General features: G+C 47.2%; 1 protein-coding gene across 7 annotated transcripts in view; it reads left to right on the top strand.

Moving 5' to 3' along the window:
- The window catches only part of PTPRS (protein tyrosine phosphatase receptor type S), a 252,215-nt gene that overhangs the window by 157,090 nt on the left and 68,035 nt on the right, over window positions 1–27,090 (top strand). For all 7 annotated transcript variants that reach the window (XM_054013364.1, XM_054013362.1, XM_054013363.1 and 4 more), the window contains exons 5-6: window positions 4,932–5,120; window positions 16,835–16,945. In XM_054013364.1, coding sequence (XP_053869339.1) covers window positions 4,932–5,120; window positions 16,835–16,945 — 300 coding nt within the window. The remainder of the gene's footprint in view (window positions 1–4,931; window positions 5,121–16,834; window positions 16,946–27,090) is intronic.

Raw genomic sequence — 27,090 nt, 5'->3', positions numbered from 1 at the left:
TTGTTATTGGGGCATCTGGTGCACTGGATGAGGTACAAAGAGAAATAGTATTGGATCAGCATATCAAAGGCATATCATGCACACATTCGCAAGGGATCAGAGCTCGCGCTGGGTGGTCATGGCCTTCTGAGCAAGGTGCAGAAATGGGACTCAACAGACTTGGGTTCTTCTCTTCCTGGTTTTGCTGCAGACTTTTGGTGTGATTTTGGGCAAGTCGCTTCTGCTCTCTGCCCCTGCTTCTGCAGCGGTGATAAGCCTGGAGGGGTGGGAGGGTGTTGATGTGAGGCTTAGTTTATTAACATATGCCAAACTCTATGAGATCCGAATATCTGTAGAGAAGGGCAAAGTGTACTCTCACTTATGCATTTTCTGGCGCGCAGGTGCTTGACTATGCCTCCTTCATGTTGCTTCAGCATAGCATTTAATACATAGCGCACGCACCTTTTAAATGATTAAACAACTGTGCCGACCCTGGGGAAAAGAGCAGCAGCAACCCCCGCTTTATCTCTCTTCCTCATCCTCATTTCCAGCACAGTTAATTATCTGAACACAGAGCTGCCACCTTCCAGAGCGACAAGGAGACTGAGTCGGCAAGTGCTTTTGCTTGCTAGTCCATGACCTCGGCGTTATTTGTATGATTGTATGCGTGTGAGCGCATGCGCCCCGGACGGTTTGATGCATTTTTTCCCCCAGCGCAGAGCATGTCCGCTGGTAGGATTTATTATAAATGAATACTGAAGCACCCTCTCCTTTCGCCTGCACTTTCTCACGCTACTTTGTCCAGTGGCCATGAGGTAATTCACCAGCTTTTCCCCAGGGGGTGCCTTTTAAACCATTAAATCCAAGAGCAGGTATGAACAAGGTGCTTGGGAGACTCTAATAATACAGCAAGCACAACACCTGGAAATGTTTCCCTACAAAGCCAGCGTGAGTCAGCTGCAGACATCTGCCCAGAGGTGTCCTCCAGGTTTCTTCATCTCGCATCATGAGTCTTCTGTTCTCGGAGACGCCTGGACTACTTTTAGAAATAGAACTTGCAGTCCAAGCCAGGCAGTTTGTAGCAGGTGTGGTTTGGTGTCTGGTGACTGGGAAGAGGGGTGTGTTCGTGTCTTTTTGGGGATTGAACTGAGTGCATTATTGCAGGGAATCCAGTTGTTAGGGGATGAAGAACAGTCTCACTTTCCTGGCAGGAAGGAAATTCGAGCACTTGAATCAGTGGAAAATGCTGTGTTCGGAGATGCTTCCTCTGCTGATCTGATCCTCAAATCTGATCACGCCTCTAGCCGCGGTTGTTTTAATTAAACTCAGAGGAATTCTGCACAATGTGCTGCAAGATTAACATTTTTGTTTAATTAGAAACACTCAGTAATAATAGTTGTACCAGGCCTTCCCCAACGCGCGCGCACACTTACACGCGCACCCTGCCAGCCAAGAGGGCTATTCTCTCTGCGGATTAATTGGTTCGTGAAATGAACAGATTCGGGTTTGAGCCAGGTGGAGTAGCACCACCAGGAAACAGAATGCGAGCGGTAATCAATAATGATGTCATCTTCAGCCAATCAGACACCGGCTACTTGAACAACCTGCAAGGGCCTGCTTTAAAAAGGGAAGGAAATGCATTAAAAGCCTGGCTAAAGTGGGCATAGGCAGAGCAGTTCCCAGGCTGCATCTTTGTCCTGAGCTCACTCTTGGATGGGCCTGCGTAGTGCAGCCGTTCTGAGCTGCAGGAAAGCATGCTGCTCGGAGACCGCTGCAATACCCTGCCACAGCTCGGTGAGCTAAGGACATGGTCCCTTGGTTTAGCTCACTCCCTTCAGTTCCTTTCTATATTCCAATGCGGAAAGCAAATGAAGACCTTCCCTTGACTTCCTTTTGAAACACGGTTTGGGGCTCCAGTCCTGCAAGTTGGCAAGTGTCTCTCAGCTGGGAGTGGAGGGCTCCCAGCCGCACGCGGGATAGGGCCGGTAATCCATGGCATGTCTCAGCTGCTTTTATTATTATTATTAATCTTTTATTTGTGTTAGGTGATGCACAAAGATGTAGCAAGAGGGAGTCCCCGGCCTGCATGTGGAGTGGAAACAGAATAATACTGAGCCACTAAAAAAGCCCCTGTCACCCAAGTATCCTAAAACATGCCACACGCATGAAATCGCAAAACAATCTTGAGAGGGACCAGAAGAGGATTATTAATACCTCCATTTTACCAGATGGGCAGAAATGGGGCACAGAAAGGGGACTTGTCCGAGGTCACAAAACCGATCTGTAGCAGAGCCAGGGACAGAACCCAGCAGCCAACCTCACAGACCCCTAACCAGACTCCGCTCTACGTTTAAAGGGTGAGAGAAGTTCTTCTTTATTCTGCCCCGCAGATGGATTGGATGCTGTAAACGTGGGCTGGTGTATTAAACTGTGGCAAGCTGTAACTTCAGTGCCATCCCTTAGGCCTTGTCTGCCATAACGGTATCCGTTAGGAATGTGATTTTTTCCCCCTGAGATAGTTAGAACTGGTACAGCTCCTAGTGTGGATGCAGTTGTATTGGTATAAAGGTGCCTAGTACACCAGTATAACGTATTCTCCTTCCTATATGGGAACGGTAAAGCAGCTTTATGCTGATAGACCAGTGCCCGCACTAGGGGATCTGTACTGCTTTAGCTACACTGCTAAAACGTGGTACAGTTCTTGCGTGTAAACAAGCCCTTCGCTTGTACATTAACCCGACTTCTGCTTAGTGCTTCGTCCTCTTGGCGGGTCAGTAGCTGCGAATAGAGATAGCAGGCCCCCTTCGCTCCCTGGCATGCTCAGAGCAGGGAGGCTGCCTTTGAAAATTCAGACAGTCAAAGCATGTATACCATTAATCACGGCGGTATCCGAGCGTTGTTAATAACTACGTTTCTTAGGGCTTGCCTAGAGCTCCGCTGCTTCCAAGCACTGTACAAACCTTGCCTCCCTCCCCCAGCGATGCCCCCGGTTTTACAGATGCGGAAACTGAGGAACAGCAAAATGAAGTAACTCACCTAAAACCAAATGCACCGTTAGTAGAGCCAGCATTAGGAGCTGGGAGTTGTGGCTGCCTCTCATTTAAAAGAGAGGAGGCGTGGGGGAAGAAGCAGCAAACTTAGGCTTCCAGTTCCTCTCTTTTGTCCCATTGTCCCTTGGGTTCAGCCGTATGTGTGGTACACAGCTTGGCCCGTGACCTGGGAACACTGCCAGGTGCAAGAAGGGTGCAACCTCCTCATTGCATTTGAAATTGTCTGCGATGTTTCACAGCCCTGGGCATTGTAGGCTGGGATTTTCAAAAGCATTCCGCATCGGCGTATCTCTGCTGCCACTGCCAATGAAAACGCCCATTGTCTTCAGTACAAGCAGATTTAGACCAACCCTGAGGGTTTTGGAAAAATCCCATCCTTAAATTTTTGTGCCGTGCCCGATCCACCCCACCGGACTTGAACCCAAGGATCCCTGGGCTCCTAAGGCATCAACACTGGCGTTAAAGGAGAATCTCTGTAAGCTGTCCCCATGTTGCTTATATCCTCTTTGCAGGCTGCCAGGCCTGAGGGGTGGGTCATCACTAGGAAAAATTGTGTGTCCTTAACTCATGTTAGCCAACACGTGGTACCTAATGCAACGTAAAATCCTAGGGAATGCAAGGCAGTCTGTAGTTTTTAACCAGAGCTGGGCGATAAAATTTAGCCAAAACATTTGACGTTTCAGCTAAAACAAAATATTTTTTTTTGGCCAAACTGTATCTCTTTCAACAAAATTTTGTTGGGAAAAAGAACTTGAAAAAATATTTTTTAAAATATCTGAAGCCCTCTTTTGACATTTTCCGAATGGAAAGATTCAATACATTTGTTTTGAAATGACGTTTTGTAATTTACTTATCATATATATTAAAAAATGGTTAAAATTGAAACAAAATGTTTTGATTGACCTACAAAGAAATTATTTTTTCCAGAATTTTGTTTTATAGAAAATTTCAAAATGTTGATTTTTTTTTTTGTTCCAATTTGAGATTTTTTTATTCTCTCCCCCAAATCTTCACGTTTTTTGTGGGATGGAAAATCCATTTTCCAAGTCACTCTAGGTTTTAACATGAGTTAGCATAGTAAAGACTATGGGACAGCCTGTCCCATGTTCGTTTTTACGAGTTAGCTAATTCATCTTTTTCCCTAGGAAAGACAAGGTCTAGAGCAGTACTCTAGACTAGGGACCGGTTTGCTGCGTTCCTAATCTGTGTCAGGGAAATCTGAGGGACAGGCAAGGAGGCTGCCGCTGTCCGGCGCCGGTCCATGGACCAGTCATTGAGAAACCCTGGCCTAGAGGACAAGAGGGTAACTGTGAGCTGTTTTGTAGCTGTTGGTGTGTCTCTCTCTTGCCCTAGAGTCGCAACAATTGAAATTAATAACCTTAAAAATCATGCTCTGTCTGAAAGAGTTTTGCTTCCAGTTGTTACAAGTGTCCCCTAAGGTAACTACAGCTGAAAGATTTTTCCCCTCCTTTCTCGGCTAGTTTCCACTATCCATTTGACATGACTTCATGTATAGTCACTTTCACTCTTGTGCAGTTGGCCAATTTCCGAGGCTCTGTGGGCAGTGAGGGAAAGAAGAACTTAAAAAAAACCAGGAAAATGTGACCTGTTCAGATTGTGATGTCTTTGACTCAGGGATCGTCTTTCCATGTGTGCAGTGCTCTGCATAACAAGGCCTCGGTCGCTGTTTGGAGCCACTTGGCTGTAATAGGAATAATTGTAAAGCCACAACAATTGGGAAGGGGCCATATCTGAAATAGCTTGAACTCGCTCTTTGAAATGGATTGGGTTTCTTGCCGACAGTCTCTTTAGAGTACTCTGTTGAATTAAGCCTCCCCGCTACCACCCCGATCTTGAAAGAGCACTAAACCAAGCCCCTCCTCTTTTGCTCTCCTCCCGCAGAAGACCAGCTGCCTTCCGGCTTCCCAAACATTGACATGGGACCCCAGCTGAAGGTGGTCGAGCGTACACGAACAGCCACCATGCTGTGCGCAGCCAGCGGGAACCCAGACCCGGAGATCACATGGTTCAAAGATTTCCTGCCCGTCGACCCCAGCGCCAGCAATGGGAGGATAAAGCAGCTGAGATCAGGTAAGGTCTCCTTGCGATCCCAGTACGGAGTGAACCCTGGAACTGGCTCAAAAGAGAGTGTTCAAGCAGAGCTTTCTGGGCGGAATGGTGGCCGGTGTGAGCCAACCCTGTTGGCCTGTAGATTAGAACGTAAGCAGTTCTACAGAAGACCTGGTAAAACGGCTCTGAGCTCCCCTAAGGTGGTTGGGTTGGTGATGGTTTCCTTCATTTTCTTCATCATCTTCTGCACCCATCCCCCAAGTTGATTGACAGGAAACCAAACTCCACTGAGAACCTGGTTCCCATCCCAGGGAAGCTGGTCATTTGGCAACACTCGTGGAATGGTGCTCTGCCTAACCAGGGGGACCTACAGGAGTGGAGGGAGAGTTGGGTAACAGGGGTGGGGAGGTGGGTCATGCTCAGACGTTGAGCTGTATAAATGAAGGAAGGAGGGTGACAGCACCAAGCGTGGAGCTTTCAGCCCTATCCACTTTGGGATCAGGACCACAGCCACGACAGCTGTATATTGTCACAGCTGGGACGGTCCCATCCATGGTGTGGACGGGGCCTTCCGTAGCCTGTGGCAGAACCAGGCCTCTCATAGGATCCCTTTGGTATCTAATCCTTTTGAGTCTATCGCCTTCCCGAAGCCATCGCCGGAGAGCAGTTCTGAGCATTCTCAAGTCAACCTTAGGTAGTGGGCGGCAATGGAGTGGTACTCCATGAATAGATGTACCCCAGCTCTGTGGCTGTTGTCAGTTCTCTGTCTTCCCCCATCTGTTCGTCTACCTGTCCTTTGCTGGTTTTGTGAATGTTAGTCTGGCATCTTTCATTGTTCACATTTCAGGAGCTGTTTGTGTGTATGCATGTGCGTGTAAGTAAAATACATGCGTGTCTGTGCATGTGGTTTTATTTTTGAAAGCTACAGATAAAGCAAATTGTCCCGTTTAAAAATATCCATCCTTTCTCTCTCGGAAGCACAAAGTCACCTTTGGGAGCTTCACCTCTCAATGGAAACTAAAACAAAAGTAACCTTTTAGATTTTTGACCACAATTCAGACTTGCCTCTTTAAGCCAGTCTGGAGAGTACACAGCTATCTGATTGGGCTTAGCTAGGTCGCCTCACTTTAGTTGCCCAGAGGAGCATAACCCTTGTTCGGCTAAGAGATGAAGCATTTTTAAGAGCTTTTCCTGGCACAGGAACAGGGGAGGGAAGGGGGCAGAGGCTTTAGCGTGGGAACTGGAGTTGCTTTGTGGGAGCCTCTTCCGAGGCTCAGCCATTTTACAAGTCAGTCAATGGGGCAACAGCCAGTTACTTCTACCCAGGCTGCTCCTGGCTCCGAAATCTTCAGATCTGATTCTGTAATGCAAGATTTGAATGTCAGAGAACATGACAACCTAATTGCTCTTTTGTCCTGTTTGGCATAGGGTGGGTTCAAAGATTTTTGATGCTGGAAGGGCCAACATTGACTGGTTAAAGGTTAATTTCCTTGTTTACCTTCCCATTCCAATTATATACTGTTTCCTCCCCATCAGATATTTTGCATTCCCTAATTGCTTTGATTTCTAGAACTTTATAACATCAAAGGTTCGGCACAAGAGAACACTGCTCCTAAATGTAAGGCCTACATTTCAGATTAATAAAAAAAAAAAAGTGGTGGGGATTTGTAAAATTTAATGAATACAATTTGAAAAGAACATCGAAGCAATTTAGGATCTTAAAGCCCCTCCAGGAGACTTTAGGCTCCTGAGTCACTGAGGCACTTCTAAAAATTTTCCCCAAGATGACTGGAAGCATTTTGGGGGCAGTTATATATTTAGGCTGAAAGTTTCAAAAGTGCCTGTGTTTTATAGAATCACTGGGTTTTGGGTGCCCAACTTGAGATATCTTAAAGGGGCCAGATCTTCTGACCTCTGAAAATCAGGCCCCATTAAGATGACATAAGCTGGGGACTCATAAACTAAAGCATCCAAAATCACAAGGCACTTTTGAAAACACAGTCCATCTTTGTTTATTATTTCAGTGACAAGGATTGTTTTACTTATACATTCTGTTGCATCACTGGAAACTCAGATACAACTTTATTAGGTTGGTCCGTAAGACCCACAAATTAATTTCACCGGGGCCCCCATTCAGCACAGCTCTTTTGCACGTGCTTGAGTGCTTGCTGAATCAGGATGGGTTCTTGATTTGAGAGCCTTCAAACACAAATGAAACTGATCTCCCTTAGTTTCATTGCCTATGTGCTGAGTGAAATGCAAATAAAGTTAACCAGTATAAATACTGAAAGATAAATTAGAATATTAAAATGCTTTGTGTCCATAACAGGAGGTATTACTAACACGTTTTCAGATTATTTTTAATACAATTATGATCGCCACAATATCCCTTTATATTTCCTAGCTGGGCTCGATTTGGTATTTCATTTAGAGCCACCTACTAAATTCACCGTTAGACTATCATCCCAATAAATCATTTAGCTTCTGTACAGGATGTTTGTTCCTCCGGATAAATCTGCTTTTTAGGGACCTGGGTGGAATTGACATCATTTATAGCTGTTTAGAAATTCAGTCTTCTTGAAGCAGTAAAGTCACAAAACACTGAAAGGGACCTATTGTCCTTTTTACAGACCTGTCACTTCTTTCTCCACTTCAGAGGGGAGTGTGTTCTATTGGTTAGAGCAGGAGATTGACCAACAGGACTCCGAGGTTCTACTCCTGCTTTGATTCCCTTTGTGGCCTGATTTTCAGAGAAGCTGAAGTCACTGGAAGCTCCATACTCTCAGCATCTCTGGGAAACAAGACCACTGATTTCTGTCTCTCCATTCACCCATTTGCCAAATGGGGATGATGAGATGGCACAAGGCTGTTGCCAGGCTTTTTAAATTATTGTTTCCGAAGAGCTTGTCTATTCTCCGATGACAAGTCCTATAGAAATGCAGCATAGTATATTCGTCTTATAAAGATGGAAAGAAGGACGCCAGGCAGACCTGCCAGGCGTCATGCATCTTGCAGGGCTCATGCATTCCTGCACAACTGATAGAATGTCATTCATTTACTCAGTGCCCTGTAGCCTAGGGGAAGGTGCATTGAACTATAAGACAAGAGCCCATGAGTTCTTTCACTGACTGTTCTTAATATTTCTGTGCACTTCACAAGCCCTTATTAAGCAAGGCCGTATACCTACCTTCTAGGAGGCAACTATCATTCATCAATTTTTCAGATAGGATAACTGAGAGGTTGGATAAGGTCATTTGCAGTCAAGAATCCAGGTCTCTATTATGACAGACCCAAATCTCATTCACTTTGCCACACTACCTTTCCGAAGAAATAGGCCAAAATATGTGCTCGTATAACCCACACTAACACAGGGTGGATCTTTGTTCCTGTCTAGTGGCTAGACAGCAGAGAAGTTTGAACCTGCTACGGCCCAGTGCTAATGTAGTTAGCTCAAATAGTGGGGCTTATGCTTTCCGTTCTAGAGATCCCAAGTTTAAACCCAGGAGATAAACCAAACTAAGACTTCTTTACACTTGGCTATGCTGTCTCTAACTCTAACCACCATACTCTAGTCCTGGAAACAGGAATCACGGAATCCTGTTCTCCAGCATTCGAAATGCTAGTTCATAAATAGTTGTCTCCCACTCGGTCGGCTGCTCCTTGCAGAGAAGGGTCTGCCTTCCTCCTACAATAGCTGAAGTAAAGGAGGGTTGTGTTGTAGGTCTGATGGTTATGGGGTCAAACCTGGGTGGTGACCCAGGTGGAGTGAAATCAATGTTAGCGTAAGGATGCTAGAATAATTGTTTAAATTATTTTACATTGCAGGACATTGTATGGGAATGTGAGTTTAGATGTTACACTAGTAAAAAAATTTTCCCCTTAGGGTTGTGCATCGCGTGCTTGTATTTTGGTTAACAGGGGCTGTCACTTTAAGAACTGGGTGTGGCTGACTGCATGTGTGTATGTGAGGAATGTAATGTGTGGGAGATGTTGCCTGAGAGTGCGGAGCAGGGTAGAGAAACCCTGCCTGTGTGAGCTCCACAAATGTCCAAACTCAATTTGATACGTTTATCTTTCCAGAAAGCAAATCTCGCTCTTGAGGGTGTAGCACTCGCTCATATCGGGGTGCGGGATATCTCAGGATATTGCTAATGTGCTGCAGAGCCTTTTGCCTGAAGGGCATCAATAGGAAGCCTGCTCAGCTCAATAGGGATTAAAAGTCATTGCCCGTTAATTGATATGTGGTGGCCCCTGTACAAGATGACTTTAATGGGTTTCCATTACAGATCCCACATCACAAGCTCACCACCACTGTTGGCACCGCTTGGCAGGCTCACCAGAAAGGCCAAGAACCTCATGGGCCATAGAGACTCAAATGCCTGTTACCTTTAGAGGAGCTCTCCCCAGAGTGGGACTGAGATGTGCTGGCAGGGCACTGCGTATTGGAACCATCCCATGCTGCTGCTCTGTATAGGAACAGATTCAGTAGGAGGAAATGCACCCCGTTGAGTTAGACTGAGTTTATGGCTGTATGCAAACTAATTGCAACCATGAAAATTAGCTCATTACTTGATTTGCATAAAATATCACACACGGAGCTGCCCAAAATTGGCAGTTCTGTCTGTACCTGATTCTCTTTTATGCTAAATCCTTTACATTTCCCTAGCTGTGCAGAGGGGCTTTACCGTGGGCATATATTCCATTTGCACTCGCTTTGAGGTCCCTTTATACTGCTGGAGCAGGGCAGTATGGCTTCAGTGTTACTAAGGATCAGGAAATATGAATTTAGGGACATTATCCATAGATGCCTTTTTCCATCTAGGATCCGTTCCTCCCTAACACTTTCCAGGTTATGGGAAATAATTTAACTCTGACAGACATTGGGCCAACTAACCCTGAGGGTCCCTGAAGGAATTAAAAGCTGGGATTTTTCAAAGGAGCATGAAGAAGACATCCAAATTTGGGTACCCGGCTCCCTGAGGCCTTTTTGAAAATCTCAGCCCAAGGAAGGTCTAGTTGTTACATGAACAAAAAATATTCCTTCTTTATGTTGTTGAGAGAGAAATTTACACTTCAGGACTACACAATGGAATTGGGTCAAGCCAATGTTTGGTGCCTGCCTGTATTACTTAGAGGGGTAAACAAGAGATACTCTGCAGCCAACTTCTTAAACCTTACGAGCACTGAACCCTTTTGTATCTTGTGTGTCGTCTTCTGCTTTTGAAATAACTGGCTATAACAAACTTTTATTTTTCTTTTCCTTTCTGTTTTTCATTATTTTTAACATTCAGAGACCTTTGGTAAGTTTTGTTCAATTTAAAAAAAGAAAACAGAAACAAACCTGCTAATGTCCAGATTTGTAACCCTCGTCCTTTAAACTAATTCCTTCTTAACAGCTTTTTCAAGAGGCATGCTGTGCATTTCTTGTACTAACTCCTTCAGTAGGGATATTCTGCCCTCTTAATGAACTTCCGCAGGGGTATTGCAGGCTACAAAAATAACCATCACCATCATAATTAAAATATATCTATATGAGGAAATATAACTAAACACAAACCTCCTAACATTGGCTAGATTTTTTTCGTAACTTAGCAACAGTTGTCCTGGAATTCCCCAATTAGACCGTAGCTTTTACCCTGGAACTGTGGTAATTGTGTTCACACCTGCAGGAGGTCTTGAAGTTTCACATCTAATGGGGTTATTGGCATTGTCTGAAGTGAGAATGTATGGGGGGGCATCAGGCACTGAATTTTAAAATGGAAGCCTTCTATTGCAGGGCTTTGGAGAGGTTGTGGGGGGAGTGATTAGACTGAAATGTCCCTTCTAGATTGTTCCTGTTCCCTGAGGTGCCAGGACACTGATGGGAGTCTGCCAACAACACTCACGTCACGTTTTCCTCCCTACGCCAAGTCCCAGCTTGTTCTCAGACAGGATCAGGCATTAAAATTGCAGCCGGTCCTTCACGCTAGCTTGTTTGTTGAGGGTTTAGAAAACTGCTCACCACCCCCGGGAGATAGCAAGGCACACGCTCACACATGGCCTGGTAGGCCGTGGCGGTACGTTTCCTGTGGTTGCCATGGCAACGGACCGCCGCGTCTCCCATTTTCAGGGCTCTGTTTCGCCCCATAGCTTGTTGTCTAGAAAAGGGGGAGGGGGTGTCAGAACAGGCCCCACATGCCCGAGGCAGGGGGGTGAGACTGAGAATGGAAACCTGCCCGGAGGGCAGCGTCTTTGTCTTGCGTCGCTGAACTCCAGCAACCAGCCTGACCTCCTGGGCTGATGCAGGCTCCCAGAGTTGCCTCTTGGTGATCAGATTCCGTGCCCTGAGAGGCTGGGGAAGACACCGTGGGTATGGTGGGTATCAGTTGCCCGTGCCAGTCTCAGATCTAGTGCCCCACTTGAGCCCTGGCTGCCCCACTATTCCAGAGGCTCACCCCTGCTTGCATGGCCTCTAGCACCTAGAACTATCTCCAGATTTTACACTGTCCTAGATGAACTGGGAAAGATTATGTCATGCGATGAAACCTCCAGGAATACATCCGACCAAAATTGGCAGCCCTATGTGTTAAGCAGCTATGGACCAGAGTTGCTGTCCCCAAGCAATCTCAGGGGGATGCATTGGGCCACCGGAGAATAGATTTGTTTTTTGCAATCCCTCTCCAATGCTGTCCATCTGCCACTAAATTGAATATGAAGCTAGTTAGATGTGAAACTCCAACAGCGAAAATCTACCATCTGTGTCCCAGAAACCATTCAGACTATTGCTTTTCCCCCCACAGTCGCTTCCATTTTGGTCCAGATTTCATCTTCTGCCTTCAAGGTGCGGGTCCCACCAGAAATCTCCCTTTGCCATTCCCAGATCTGTTTCCCATGCACCTGGCTGAAATTGGGAAGCCAAGAACAGCCTCACTTTGGGAGTGGCCTGCTCTCCGCAAGCACTGGAGCTGCTGTCACCTGTTCCCATGGGCTCCACTGGGAGCGAATGGTTAACGACAAGCCATAAACTGTGATAATTCAGGAAGGTGATGGGTCCTGCCTTCTGTCCATCCATGGCCATGATTTCCAGTGCATTTCCTCACCGTCAGAGCGTGCCTCCACTGAAAGCTGCTGTGTCCAGGGCAATCAGATGCACTGTAACAGCCAGGCCCAGCAGGGGGTGATGCAGGGTTCTTTTGGTCTCTGCCACCCCTATCCTTTAGTCTTGCTCCACATTTGCATCACAGATGGTAGATTTTCACCCTGATTTTGAGACAAAAGGGTGTATTAGAGGCTGTTTTTATTTCCACTGAATCTCTCTATAACCCTCTGCTGCTTTCTCTGTCTCTCGCTCTCTTTAAAACCTGCCCGTCCGCTCCTATGTGGAGATAGTCCCAGTAAACCCTCCTCCCACCTCTTTCTTTCTCACCCGCGCTCTCTGATCTTTGTCCTGACAGCTAACCAACCTGCTTTATTAACCTTAGCTAGTTCCTAACCCTAACTAGATGCTAACCTTTCTCCAGCAAACTTTCTAACCTTTTAACTAGAAGTTGAGTCTAACTAGAATCTAATAGCCTAACAATGTAACACTTCTCTTCCCTTAACCCCTTTGGAAATAATTCAAATAAAGGTTAACTGTAACCAGTGGTACATATTTCTTTTTACCTTCTATCCTGAAAATGGTGCACTGACGTGCAAAGAAAGGAGGATGAGCAGGGATGAAGGATAAGGAGGAAAGGATGGCCTTATAGTTAAGGCAAAGGATTGGCAAGCAGATGTTCTGCTCTTGCTTTTGCTTCAAGATTCCCTCTGTGACCTTGGCCAAGTCACTTCACCCTCGGTGCCTCTATTTCCCCATTGTAAAGTGGGGATAAAATATGCTCCCAGGGGCGGAATGAGAGGCTGATATTTGTCAAGCACTGAGATCCTTGGATGGAAGGTGCTGTTGAATGTCAGTATTATTACCACCGAGCAGCTGTTCTGCTTCTATTTGCTATTGGATTGGGACTTGCCACGTCTGCCCTGTTTTCAGGATTGGGGTAAAAACATTTCTTGAATGAGTTGTGCAGCAAATCTGAATGCCTGTGGGGAAAAGGACCCTCCGTATTTTCAAAGGAAGGTGGTTTCCAAGCTCTTGTGACCTCAGGAGTGTGACAGGAAATCAGAGGCAGGGGCAGTGATGTCATTGAACAAAAGGGCTGTGGCATCACTTGCCAGCCATGATGTCATTCCCTTTTGCCCGCGAGCTGTCACGTGCATGGGCAGAAAGCTTATGATGGGTACTGCCAGTGGAGGCAGCTGGAGGGGGTTTGGCTGAAGGGAGCCCTGGAGTGTGGGAGATGGCCAACCACAACAAGGCTCTTCCTCCTTTCCCAGAATTCAGGGATTCCCGAGATTTAATTAATCCCCTCTACAGTTTATTAGGGTGGCTTCCAGAGCAGCTGCACCAGGCAATCCCCTTTGCATGTTTCCCAGGTACAAAGACAACGGCATGCCCTTGTATCGCACCTGCAGTTCTTTCCTAGCATCTGGCTGCATCCAGTAATGTTCTGCAGAGCCAGTCGCTCTCAGGATAACTAGGGACCACAGGCCCCAGGGCATTATATGAAACCCTGTGTCCCAAATGCATCACTAACATGGGTGTAGAATTGGGAACCAGGTACTCTTGGGATCTAGCCTCAGCTTTGTCGTGTGACTTTGGGCAAGGTTCTGGGTCTCCATTTCCCTGCCTGGGGGAACAGGTTGTTAATGCTGATCACACTCCCCATGGGCTGGAAGGATAGTAGCAGGTTTGCCCAGTGCTATGCAAGGGGTACATATTAATACTAGCTTACGTGGACTGAGGGTTCAGAGACTCCCTTTCCTTTGTGACCGATGAAGGGAGTGTTGATTTGGCCAGCCTCCTCCTTTTCAAGTTTAGTGTCATGATTAAGCATCCCACAGTCTGAACCCAGAGTGTGCTGCCTGGAGTCCTTTTCCCCCAACCCCCTCCAGTCTGTCCGTGTCATTAAAGATGAAGCCAGGTGGTGTAGGAGTTTTCCTGCCAGGAATGATCTTCCTTGAGCTGGGTCCTTTTCCCACCGGCAGTCCAAGCGTTTTTGGTTTTTTCACTCCTTTCACTTCTTTCCTTTGCTTCCCTTGCAGAAGGTACTCCAATCCGAGGTAAGAGACCCCCCTGCTCCACTCACTCAGTCACTCACCCACCTGCTCCTCACCAAACAATTTCTCTCCAACTCAGTTCCTGTTTCATGTGGTCTCTGCTCAACCCAAAGTCTCATTGTTCTTTGTTGTGGTTTCTGCTCCTGCCTTACCTTTGGCTATTTATTTCTGTTTGTGTCCGTCTTTATTTTAAATACTGTTCCAACGTCTCTTTCTGTTTGCTGGGTGAACTTGGTGAAACCTTTTATTATTCTAAAACAAGGCTCAGGCGCTGCTATCTGAAATTTATGGTGGAGGTTTAAGAGCTAATCTCTCCAGGGCTGTGAAGGACCCAGGTGTATGTCTGGCATTAAGCACTGTCAGAGCTTGGTAACCACTCAGGGGCCTCATCATGATTGGTACTGAGTGCCCTGGAGCCCTTGACGTCCATGGCAGTGGAGGTTGCCCAGTGCCTTGCTGAAGCAGGTCCTCAGGATGTTCAGTCCCAACCCTCTAAAGAGCCTTCTTTCTTTCTCTAACCTCAGGTGCTTCTTGGTAAGTAACTTTCGTACCCAGCCTAGGTCGCTGGGTCTTTCACCTGAAGGGAGTGAGACCCTCTGCCACCACTGGAAGTGAATGGGATTTGGATGCATGACTCCCATTGGCCCCTTTGAACATCCCAGCTGTAACGTCTAGGCTCTTCTCACTCTGGGAGCCTCTGCACGGGCAAAATTCAAGCTCAGAATTCTCTACTACTGATAGCAATGGGAGAGGACGCAGGCATGTCTTACCACCATGCCTACACCTGCTCTCAGTAGGTAGTGAACACACACCGACCTTGTCTTCAATACAGCTTCCCTCATTGCTATCACCGGCAAAGCCGCCCTCGAGGAAAATGAAGTGGTCCTTATTTCCTTAGTGTAGACAAGGGTGTGCTTTCCTGGCGTGCTTTCCCACCTGCAGCCACGTCCTTCTGTTCCCGCCCCTGAGTTCGGTTTAAAATCTCCCCTGGCACTCGCCATTCAGACGAGCACTACTGTGAGCTAAATAAGACGTTGGCTGGGATTAGGGAAGCCGACCCACATAAACCAAAGCTTCACAGAGCCCCCACCTGACACAGCCTCCTCCCAGCTGAAGCTTTCAGACAACGGAGAGTGCTGTGGCTTCAATCCTGTAAGAAATCTGCGCAGCTGGAAGTCTCAGTGGGAAGGTACTGATCTGCTTGAGTTCAGGGGCCATTTGGTTTTCAAGTCACTCGGCTGGATTGAAATGTCCGTGGGTTCTTTTGGTGAGAATTTGGCTTTGTTTATTTTATTTGTTTTTAATTCTATCCAGTCTGCACTTGGGATCTGTCATCCACAAGAGTAACACACTCATTCCTTCGCCCTCTCTCTTTTACTCAGACTAACACCCTCCTGTTTTCACACACAACCCTCTTGTCCCCCACCCTGCAATGAATCTGAATCTGCAATCAGCAGTGGTACCGTTTGCACCCCTCTCCCTTAGGGTCTGTCAGTACTTTTCGACCAAGCTGCAATTTTTCATGCAGTCAAGGAATCTTAAGGGCTCTGGTCTCTACCCTTGTCATGTGCACATACATCTATATAATATAAGAAACATTTGATATCATGTTGGTTTATTTTATAGGAGATATACTTTAACTGGAGTTTGACCTGACCTGATGCTTTCTAGGGTAAAAAACAGAGGTGATTTTCATCTATGTAGTTATGTGCTGCATATTGGTGCAGGTCTCTTTTGAACTAGTTGACGGGAGGAGTGTTTAGTCTGGACTTGGGTATATTTTCATCAACTGAAATAGTGTACAGGTATAGAAGAAGCCCTGATTCTCCTTGGGCTGGTCAGGCATACTGGCCATTCAGATTGGATAGAAACCCATGTGCAGTTTAGAAAATTCCAGTTTGTTTTTTACGCTGTTTTCCCTTTAGCACATGCACTGGTGGATAATGCACTTTTCAAGCACTCTCTCCGCTCCTGTGAGTGTGGTGTTTATTATGCACACAACAAACCCAGCGGTGACAGGGATGGCTCAGGGGGCTGGTAGTGGGTTACAAGCCTTTCACCTCGAAGGCTGGTTCTGTTCCAACCTAGATCAGTAGCGACAGGAAGTCGTTGCCACCAATGGCTGTTCGGTGGCCCATGCGAGTTGAGTTGTTGGTATTCGTTCCTAGAGGAAATTGTCCACATTGCAGAAGCCACCAGAGTTGGTGTTTTTGCTGTTCTTCTCCACTCAGAAGGCAAGACCTGTATGCTGAGCTGTCCTGTCCCTGTTAGAAGTGAACCCCCAGGTCAGGGTTTGACGCAGACCAGTAGGATAGCATGGGGCAGCTCGTACGGCTTCTACCCCCATTGTGGATCAGGATTGTAGGGGTTGGGTTGGGCGACTAGTCCCGCAGTGGCAATGATCATTCTGATCCAGGTTTGCTGTCAACAATGCCCAAGGAGAGAAGTTCTAGCATGGGAACAAAAAGCCCCACACCCCGGGCCACCTTTCAGATCTGCGTTGACTCTGGGGGAAAACGGTGGGGGAGGGCGTTGGTGCCAGGTCTGCTCTTAAAAAATAACAACAATTTCTTTGCTGCCGTCTTCTTCTCTCCTGCCAGGTGGCCTGCAGATTGAGAGCAGTGAAGAGACTGATCAGGGGAAGTATGAATGTGTGGCCAGCAACAGCGCCGGGGTGCGCTACTCTTCACCCGCTAACCTTTACGTGAGAGGTAGGGAGCGCCTCGGCTCAGAACGCTGGCAAATCACGGGCTCCCTCTGCCCCTGCTGTTTGATTTGTTTCCTTCACGGAGCCAGGGGGAGGTCTTGCAGTTGAAACAGCTCATCATGGGGGTGGAAAAGAGGATCCGAGGGCACCTCTGGGAATGAGTGGTGGAGTCCCTTCTCCATTGCTGCCTGGATCCCTCTGGAGAGGGTACCTGAGTCAAGGAAGGGGCAGCTGGAGTGTGGCACTCTTAAGCCTTATCTCAGTCGTCCGTCCGTCCCCCCCCCCCTCCCAGGGGCCACCTCCTACCCCTGGAATGTTTTTTCTGCTGCAGGCTGAGCAGGGGCACAGAGCCTGTTGGCCCTCGTGGGGATCATTATTTATCATACCTGTTGCAGTGGCCCCCAAAAGGTGCAGCCCCTGTCCTGGAGCGCACGCAGCAGCAATATAGAGGCCTGACCCCCATTGTGAGGTCAGCTCTGACCCCCAGGGTGCCCCTGGAAGCTGGCCCAAGGATGTTAAAGCTCTTGGGTCAATGTGGGGTCACATCTCGCGGAGGGAAGCTCACGGTCTCTGCTGCAGAGAGGCTGTGGCCACTTGTGGGGTTACCACCTTTCCCATGGAAGTTGCAGGAATTGGTAAGGTCTGCTCAGCTGGTGTGAGCTTTAGAGGAGGCGGGGCATGTTCAGCTCCCTCGGGTGAGCCCACCCACCCAGTCTCACCAAAATGGAGCATCGGGATGGGGGACAATCGGGTGTCTGGAGCAGCAGGCGAATCTCACCTCGCCTGGTGAGGGCCGGGGAGGGGTGACTGCTCTTGCAGGGCAGTGGAAGGGGATTTCAGCTAGCCCAGCCCCTCTAGGGGCATTGCTCTTCGGCTGACCTGGCGTGGAGTGGTGTGGTCTGGCATACTCTGTGGAGCTTTCCCAACATGGGACTAAGACCGCACTGGACTGCAGGTTCTCGCTCCTCACTCATGTTCCAGCTGGCTTTTCCTTCCCGAACTCCCTGACCACAGGTCTTTCTAGCCCTGGTTCCCTCTGGAGACGCCACGGGGCTGGGTATACGTGCATGGTGAGAAGCGGGCTACACCAGCACACTCCTGGGATAAGCAGTCGGAAGTCCCCTTACCCACACAGCTGGGTGGGGGGGACAGATGAAATAGGGATATTGAATTCCTCCTATGCTTTTTAGCACTTGCTGGCTCAGTGACCCCCCTGCATTTTCTTTGTCGTTCACCTTTTTTAAGTTCTCGGACGGGTCATATTTTCCTATAGACTAATATTTTTCCACAGCAAAACCCTCTGATTACGAGACAGCAAGGGCCAGCCCCTCTCACTGTAAAACCGCCATTCAAAGAACGTTGCATCCCAGCCAACCGTTGCCATGTCCATCCCATTTGGCCAAGGAAGCGTTCCCCTCACCCGCATTGACGCTGCAGTTAGACGTAGACCCATGCTCTTGTGTGCACGCCTCTCTCTGTGTCTCATGCTCACTGAATCACATGCACATGGAGAGAAGGCTTTTAATTATTTAAAAGCTGCGTTTTTAAAGAGCCTTTTGTGACCAGCTGGAAAATCGCTTCTGAAATTTGCCTTGTCATTTTGGCTCTGAAAATCCATGGGTGGGAACATCATAAATCCAGGATCTGACACCACACAAGGGCTAAATGAATTGCAAGCAGCTTTTAGCTAGAATGGGCTTTTAAAAAAATGTGTTGGGTTTTTTTTTTTTTTTTAATGTTGTTTTTAAATCTCCCTGGCCTTTCTGGTCAGTTGAAAATTGGCCAAAGGTTCTCGTTGCCCAGAGCTTCTTGTCTTAGCCCCTGGATGAGTCCTAGCTCCAGGTGGATGGCCCTCTATACCAACTTAGCCTGCGTGTGCACCTGAAACCTCTGTGATCCAGCGTTAGCTGCTGGCTGAGAAGATGTAGAGAATACCATGGAGGCTAGCCCGTGCTGTGTTTGGGGTGCTTTTCATGCTAATTCCTTGTTTCTTGTGTGTCAATTTCGCTGAAAGGTAACCGAAGTTCTGAAATGCAGTCATTTGGGGAGGAAGTGGAGGGGGAAGTTCACACACACATTTTTTTCTTCCGTTTTTGTTTTTAAAGAGTCTTGAACATGCTTGTGTTTCCAATTGACTTGTTTCTCCCATAACATGCTTGTCTCTATAGAATACCTGGGATAGGTGTTGTAAGTTTTAACCTTGCAAGGAAATGTCTTTTCTTTTCTTCTTTTTATTTATTTATTTATTTGTTTTTAAAGTAAGTCTTATTTTGGAGTTAGCGCGAGCGCAGCTGGGTGTGTGGGGGAGGTGGGTCGGGAGCCGAGGTTTTCAATTAGGGGATCTTCTTTGCTCCAGGTCCACTCTGCCTGGAATAATCTCTATCCCCTCTCCTTCTGTAAAACATCAGACGAGCTTGTGAAGGTGAGAACTCCCTGCTGGAGCTCCGCCCCTCTGTTGGGTGCTAATTCTGAATTTGGATTGTTCCCACCCTGACCTCTTCACAGAGCTTGGATGCTCTTAAACACAAGCACGGGAGGGGGGAAAGGAAGAAAGGAAAGGAGAAAATAAAAAGGGTCGTTACTATCTTCTTTCTTTTTTTTTTTCTTTCTTTTTTTTTTTTTTTTTTTTGGTTAAAAGAGAAAAGAAAAAAAATCAATTTGCAGCTGACAGCCTTGAGAAGGCCTTTTTTTACTCTCTCTGTGTTTCCCCTATTTTTCTCTTCTCCTCATGTCATTGTGTTCCGCATCAAACCCCCTTAACATCCCTCAGAGCTACGAGAAGGTTGGTGTGGTTTTTTTCTTTTTTACTTTCTTTACCCACATTTTTACATTCTTAAGAGAAAAAAAAAATAACGAAATAAAAAATAAATAAATAAAAAAGAGAAAAAGCAAGAAATCTTTAAGATGAGCGAGACCCGCCCGTTCCCGGGTCTCGCAGAGATGAGTTGAGTTGCATTGTGGGCCTCTCTATGCATCCTTTGGTAATGTTGCTGAGTTCTTGCACTTTTTTGTCGTCATGGTTACCTTGCCGTTTGGACATTGGGCCTGATGCATGATAGGAGAATGTAACGATCTTCTTTGCATGCCACTCTTTTAAATTAATTATTACTATTATTTTTCCTATATATTATATATATATATAATTTATTTTTAAATTCTGATTTATTTGAAGTGGATTTATTCTTTTCTTATTGTTTCCTTTTGGGTTTTTTGCTTTCTCTTGGTTTCTTCTTTCGGTTTGGATTGGTTATGCTGTGCTGTAGTTTATTCCAAACGCATTGTGAGAAGCCAGTGTTCCTGCTCCCAATGGTAACTGAGCCCCCCCCTCCCTTGAAATAGAAAGGAGTCACACAGCTCTAACACCTGTCCGTGGAAGTGCTGCTATTCAGGACAAGCCTTGTTTCGGGGAGGGAGAGAGACTGGGGGGTTGGAAATCCTGGATGCTTTTAACAAGGGATCGGACCATTACCCCAATTCATCAGCAAACCTTGGAATAGTATCTGGGGTGTGTGGCACTTGACACATCCTGTACCCAAACTAAGACCTGCTCCCTGCTCCAAGGAGTCGGCCCTCGCATACACGGAGCAGCCAGTCTGCTTGCAGGCCAGGATGGGGAGAGATGAGGAGCTCTCTCTTGTGCTACTGAATGCAACTCCATGATTTTCCCCCGCCCCCCCCCCACCGCCCCCGCCTCCTTTGACACGCATGCACAGGCCCCAATTACCAGGCACTGGATCGTCTCATCACCAGCCTACAGCAAGTCTGCTCTAAAAAGAGGCGACTTGTCAAGATCCTGGCTGCTCCAAAGTCCACTGTGCATCTTCTACCTGCGGCCAGCTGGAGGCTGGCTGGGTCTCGGGCCTATACCTCTTTCCATACCCCCCCTCACACACACACACACACACACACACACACACACACACACACACACACACACACACACACACACACACACACACACACACTCCCAACCCCGCACGCGCACACACACACACACACACACACACACACACACTCCCAACCCCGGCTTGTTTAACCAGCTGCTGCCTGGGCACAGATGCACGTCAGCAAAGCCAACTCCAGAAACCCTCCTTTCTGAAGGGATGTGGGTAGAGATGAAAGCACAGCTCAGGAGAAACTGCCTTGATGCTTCTGGCAGCTGAATCCTTGTGGTGAATTTTGTTTGGCTTCGGGGATTCTCTCCCACACGCCCCTTTTAGTCCCATCCACTCCCCCATTGTCTCTTCTTCTCTCTCACATTCTCTCACACTCCGCGGGAGTGACTCCCCAGGCAAGAGCGGGCCGGTGGAATTTTACATGGCACTAATCAACTTCTGGTTTTGCCTTTGGAAAATGGACTGTCCTTCCCTCCCCAGTGTGTAGCTTTTACCCCCTGCCAACCAGGCCTCCTTACTCAACACAGGACCAGACAGGTGGCTTTCCCAGCGTACAGGTATTAAAGCTGTGTGATTTTTGAGAAATCCAGTGCAGTATTGACACAGTATCTCTGTCTCCCTCTTTCTCTCTCTCTTTCTTTCTCACTGTCTGTCTTTCTCTTTCTCTTAAGATGCTGAGATTTCAGTGCTTGGACCCTCAGTGCTGGTATTTCCCCCTCCCCTCCAAATCTCCCCCTTTCCCCTGGTTGTAAGGTACAAGGGTACCACTCAGAAATGCTGCATTATTGACAGTGTCTTTCTGACGTGGCCAATAGTGGCTCTTCTGACTCCATCTCCAACGAGACAAAAAACCCTCTATAAAAACATATATTTAAAATCAGTAAAGTGGGTAGAGCCTGAAACTAGATTTCCCCAGGACCAATGGTCCCAGTTACAATTGCCACTGATTACAGGACTTGCCTTCATGAATAGGAATTTGAGTTTAAAGATTCAGGTAGAATAAAAAGGGATTTATACACTTCTTTCGAAAAAGCTTTTGGTCTTTATAAAACATTTCGAATGTGTCCGAATTGCCCTGCCAAGGGTAGAATCGCCCCTCTGCTCTTCAGTGCAGTGGATTCTGCAGATGCATGGTGATCTGGGAAGCTCCTAGGTTTAAATCCAGGGTTTTTTAAAGTTGCAATAATAAGTATAAAATAAAACTAAACAAGACGCAGTGGAATGGCGACGACAAGTCAGTCGAGATCGGATGCTTATTAAACGAGATGCTGTCGCTCAAACGGAAGTTGTGGATGTGGGGCAGAGAGCAGGAGTGTCTTTCGCGTGTGCTGTGCAGGAAGTCAGGCTAGATGAACCCAGGAAAAGTCCGTAGTGGTTGAAAGGCGCTGCCCTCGCTGGGCTCATGCGGATAAAGCAGAATTCCCTTCTGGAGGGGATTCCTTTAGGGACCTAGAGAAGCAGTGGTCCAGAAGGGCCTGATATCACTGAAGAATATTTGGATATTCTGTGATTTAGGGCCGGACTGTCAAAGGCATTTAGGCACCTAAAGATGTAGCTATAGGACCCTGTTGGGGTTTACAAACAGGCCCAAAAAGATTAGGTGCCTAACTCCCATTGGGTTTGATACCCTGAATACCTTTGTAAATCTGAACCTTAGGGTATGTCTACACTGCAGTTAGACATCCACGGCTGGCCCATGCCAGCTGATTCGCACTCACGGACTCGGGCTGTGGGGTTGTTTTGATTGCAACGTGGACGTTTGGGCTTGGGGCTGCAGCAGTCCTTTGCAGTCCAGTTCTTGCTGAGAATGTTCCAAATATTCTTCAGGGTTCTAGGAAAAATGTGACTTGGTATGGGTGACTTTCCCAGGTGAAAACAGGCGGCGGTAAATAGCTAATAGAAGAATACATTAAAATCAATTCAAATACATCTCAGTGGGGGTTGGAGACGTGGTTTTGGAGCTGAGTTGGGCCATCTAGCGTTCCAGTGAATTCAGCAAGTATAACTTAAACAATTTCAAAAATAATCTCATTTAGGCACCTGACTCTCTTTGAAATCAATGGGAGTTAAGCACCTAAATACCTTTGAAGATCTGAGTCCCAGCCCCCTACCCTAGAGAGCTGGGCAAGTTTGGGTCACTTAGCACTGTTACTCCAGAACAGTCTGTTGCTCCAAATGCCCCTCAAGAGGCATGTGGAATGGTGTCCTTTTGTTGCTAAATCCGTGCACTTCCAATGCCTGGCAGAGGCTAGAGAGAAGGAATTGCAGGGCCATTCTAGAACACAGAGAATAGCAGGGGAGTGTCATTCTGTTGCATGATGCTCACAGCTTCTAAAACCGTGGGACAGGGTGTGTGTGTGTGTGTGTGTGTCTTAAAACCAATCCAGAATAGTGTTAATATATTTTAGAATGCAGCTAAGATTGGGGGTTGTAATGCCACTCTTGATCCCTGCCCCCTCATTCTCGATCCCCTGTAAGTCCATTTTCCAGAATGCTGTTAACATGTTCTGGAATTCAGGGAGGGGGAGTGACTGTAATACATTTCAGAGCGCCTCCCCTAGCCGGAAGTATCATCATAGAAAGTCACTCCAAGCAAGGGGGGGACGCCCTGTACAAGTTTGGGGTGTCCTTCGCTCTGAAATTCGAGAGTTTAAATGTATGTATACACAAAGCAAACAAACAACTTTGCTGTGTTTCTGCAGAAGGATTTCTCACCAGGAAAAGCAACTGGAAACAAAAAATATATATGTGTATCTATAAAGGTCACTTTGCAGGAACACTGTGCTGTACTGATCTCGAAATCTCTGCCTGCCTGTGTCTCTTACACCTTTTGCATTGCTGTTCTCTTTGTTTTAGGGGAAAAAAATTAGATTACACCTTGTCAAATTTTAAAAAAAAATGCCTGTGTCTAATATTACAGCAGCTACAATGGAGCTGCTTGGAAATCAATTGGGTTTAGATTATTTTGTATTCACTCATGCAACAGCAAAAAAACAATTTTTTTAAAGACCAGAGATGTTCAGCCAGCCTGTCGCTCAACTGATGTGTTTACATGGCAAAATAATCACCATGATTGGGAAGGGACTGAAGGCAAAATTTCCTCCTGACCAAATCCAGATTTTGGTCTGATTTTTATCTTTATAGGATTAATTAAATTAGGAAGGAGCTGGGCAGGAGGAGGAAAAACTTTTCGTCCTCTGGAGGGACGGAGGTGGGAAATCTGAACAGCATCTTGCCCCAGTGGAGCGAACTGCAATTGGAATGGGAGATGAGGGAGTGGGGCGGAAGAGGGAGAGGCGGCTGTCTGGAGAACGGAGGGGGCAGAGAGAAGGCTTCCTTTTGGGAGGGGAGGACAGGTGTAATCTAAACTTCACTAATAATGTAGAGGCTGCACATTATTTTGGCACCCTTTCCCCTACTCCCCCGTCCTCATTTTGGAGTAAGACGGAATGACTCCTGTCTCACCAAAATGGCCGATAATGTCCGCCTTCTCACCTCATTCGGAGCAGCAGCTTGCTGAGTGTCAAAACGTTAACACCATTTGGTTTTGTTTGGTGCTTTCAACCAGTCACTTCACTTTTATTCCTTCAGTCTTAATTTTCTCTTTCTTTTATTTATTTATTTTCCTTCTTTTTTAAGTTGGTTTAATGTGAATCGGGGTTTGAAGTGACGGGTTCTTGTCTAGCATCCCTTCCCTTTCCCCCATCCCAGTATCTTTTTTTTTCCTGAGCTAATCCGGAAGGGGGTTAGAAAGTGGAGTCAGTGGGTTTCGTCGGCACAAACTGATCAGTCCTCAGATTTCTCTCACCAGCCGTGTCCTGGGAACACGTTTTAAGGACGGATTCTGGTGTTGCAAAACCCAAACCTGGATCTTCCAGTGTCTCTTCCAATCAGGTCTGTAAATCTGCCCCTTAGAGCATCGGTGTCTCTCGTCACATGGATCTTCTGGCTACCTTTCTAACTGGGGAGAAAAAAAAAACCCTTGGCAATGTTAATGAGTATTGTCTTGTTGGTCATGACTAATTGAAAATGCCACTCGCAGAACACAACCTGTGTTGACTTCCCTGCTTTAGGAGGAAACAGCAGTAAAACCAGTGGGCTTTACCTGGCCCGTTGCAAGATAAAATCCACAGCCCTTCTTTAATCTGTTCAGTTGCTAATGAATTGGATGTTGAACGGAGTTTAACTCAGGGCACAGATACACAGCCAACCTAATATCACCAGTCTTACTATGTGTCACGTTGCGTATAGTGAGCCTCTTAAGAATGTGTGTTGAAGTAATTGTCTAGAACCGCAAGCCTCTAGCATTTAGTTCTTAAAACCGTGTCTGTTGATGATGAGAAGTATCGCTACTTAAAAAGCGCTTCCAAGAGTCTGGTGGCCACTGAAAAAGTAAGTGTGTGTGTGTCTGTGTGAGAGGGAGAGAGAGAATGAGTGACTGACTCTGTACAACAGATCTGGGCTTCTAGAAAATTGGGGAGAAGACGACATCCAATCCAACTGTCCCCAGAGCACAGGGAGGGTTGGATCCTGAATCTTAGATCAGGCCCATTGCTGCATAAAACTGGCAAAAGTTTGAGGGTCCGGTGCGAAGGTGGAAGGGGGAAATGAGAGGCATGTGGTGGTTGTCGTTTGCTATTGTATTATTTGTATTATGTAGCACCAAGGAGCTCCAGTTATGGGTCAGGACCCCATTGTACTGGATGCTGTACAAACATGGGACAAAGAGACCTCCCCTGCCCTGAAGAACTTACAATCGAAGGACAGCAGTTACAAATCCCAACATAGCTGTTTCCATTTTTCCCATCTCCCCAACTCCCAAATTCTGCTTTTTATCTTGATGCTGCGCATGGGGAGAGGCTGTCAAAGAAACCTGGAGAGCCACCCAGAAATGGGTCATGGTTAGGGTCATGCTTCGCAGCGGTTAAAGGGAAATGAAGACGGAGTCTAGTAGCTATAGCAGATAGTTCCTTCTCTGTTATCATTCACAGCTGGAACGGTTTTAAGACGGAGGTTGTGCTCAGCAAGGTGGCTGTGGGGAGTGCCTATGACGAGGCTGCATTCGTTTTCTGTCTGGATCACCTACCAGCTTGGTTGCGGGAGGAGGAGAGATGACATGCATCATCCCCCGTACAGCCCCTTCCCAAGCCTAGGGACATGGGGTAACTAGATAGGCTGCAGAGTCAGCAGATACCCAGCCCTCAAAACCCATGGGAAAGGTTAGCAGTCTGGCCCTGTAGCCGCACTTTGGGCGTCAGGGTCCTCCACACTGGATCTCGCCCCCTGGTGACAGGTCCAGAACCTGGTCTCCTCTCCTTTCCGGTGAGTTTCAGTCGGGCGAAGTAAGGGATGGTAGCTCCATGCCCTTAACACTGCCCTCTCCGGCCGAGCCCATTTCTAAAATCGGTCTGCCTGGCTCTAGGTGTCAAACAGGACAGAGCCCCAGGGAGTGATGGTTGTTTTGCCCTAGCTGCCCTTTAGCGCTGTTGGAGCTGACACTTGAACTGCGTGGTGACTTGTGTTGCCAGCGGGATTCCACGGGGTGTCAGGGCTGTATGGAGTGAAATTTGCTCCGCGCTCTCCGCCCACTGGCAGATCACTTACAAAGTGACTGACAACCCCACTCCTTCCACTGCCACCAGCACAGACCATTCCTGGGGTAGAACGCAGTGAGAATTTGTAGAGGACATTCAGTGCCGTCTAATGGCGAAAACAAAGACAGGGAGTCAGGACTCCTGGGTTCTGTTGTGGGCGTTGCCGATGACTCGTTGACCTTGGGCACATCACTTCCCTGCTTTAGTGTCCCCATCCGTACCAGGGGGATAATAAAGAACACGAACGTCTGAAAAGCTCAGTGAGATCCTGGGATTAAAAATACTATAGCAGGGCAAAGCCGTTGTTGTCTTTTTGTGCTGGCAATTATTTGCCCCAGTGTGAGAATCTCGGAGGCAGCTCAGCTCTGGGAAAGAAGGGAGGTAGGGGTTACAAGAAGTCTATTGCAACCCTAACTGAATTGTTTCCAGAAGCAGAACCCCCACTACCCCTCTGCTCTTCTTGGGGTTTCCTCCCAGTCCTTCCAGTTGTCTCCGATAACAGCGTCAGAGGCTCCCCGGGTTGCATTTTGCATTTGATTTTGCTCGTCCGGCTGCTGCTTATGAAACCCAGCCTGGGTGTGAGCAGCCAGAGCTCTCTGCTCCGTTTCTAACAGCTGCTTAAACCTCCTTGCCCCAAGCCTCTGACCTAGATACTGACC

The sequence above is a fragment of the Malaclemys terrapin genome, chromosome 24 (genome assembly GCF_027887155.1).
Source record: "Malaclemys terrapin pileata isolate rMalTer1 chromosome 24, rMalTer1.hap1, whole genome shotgun sequence".
Classification (NCBI taxonomy): Eukaryota; Metazoa; Chordata; order Testudines; family Emydidae; genus Malaclemys; species Malaclemys terrapin.
The sequence above is the reverse complement of the archived record's forward strand: the minus strand, read 5'-3'. Positions and strand labels throughout refer to the sequence as shown.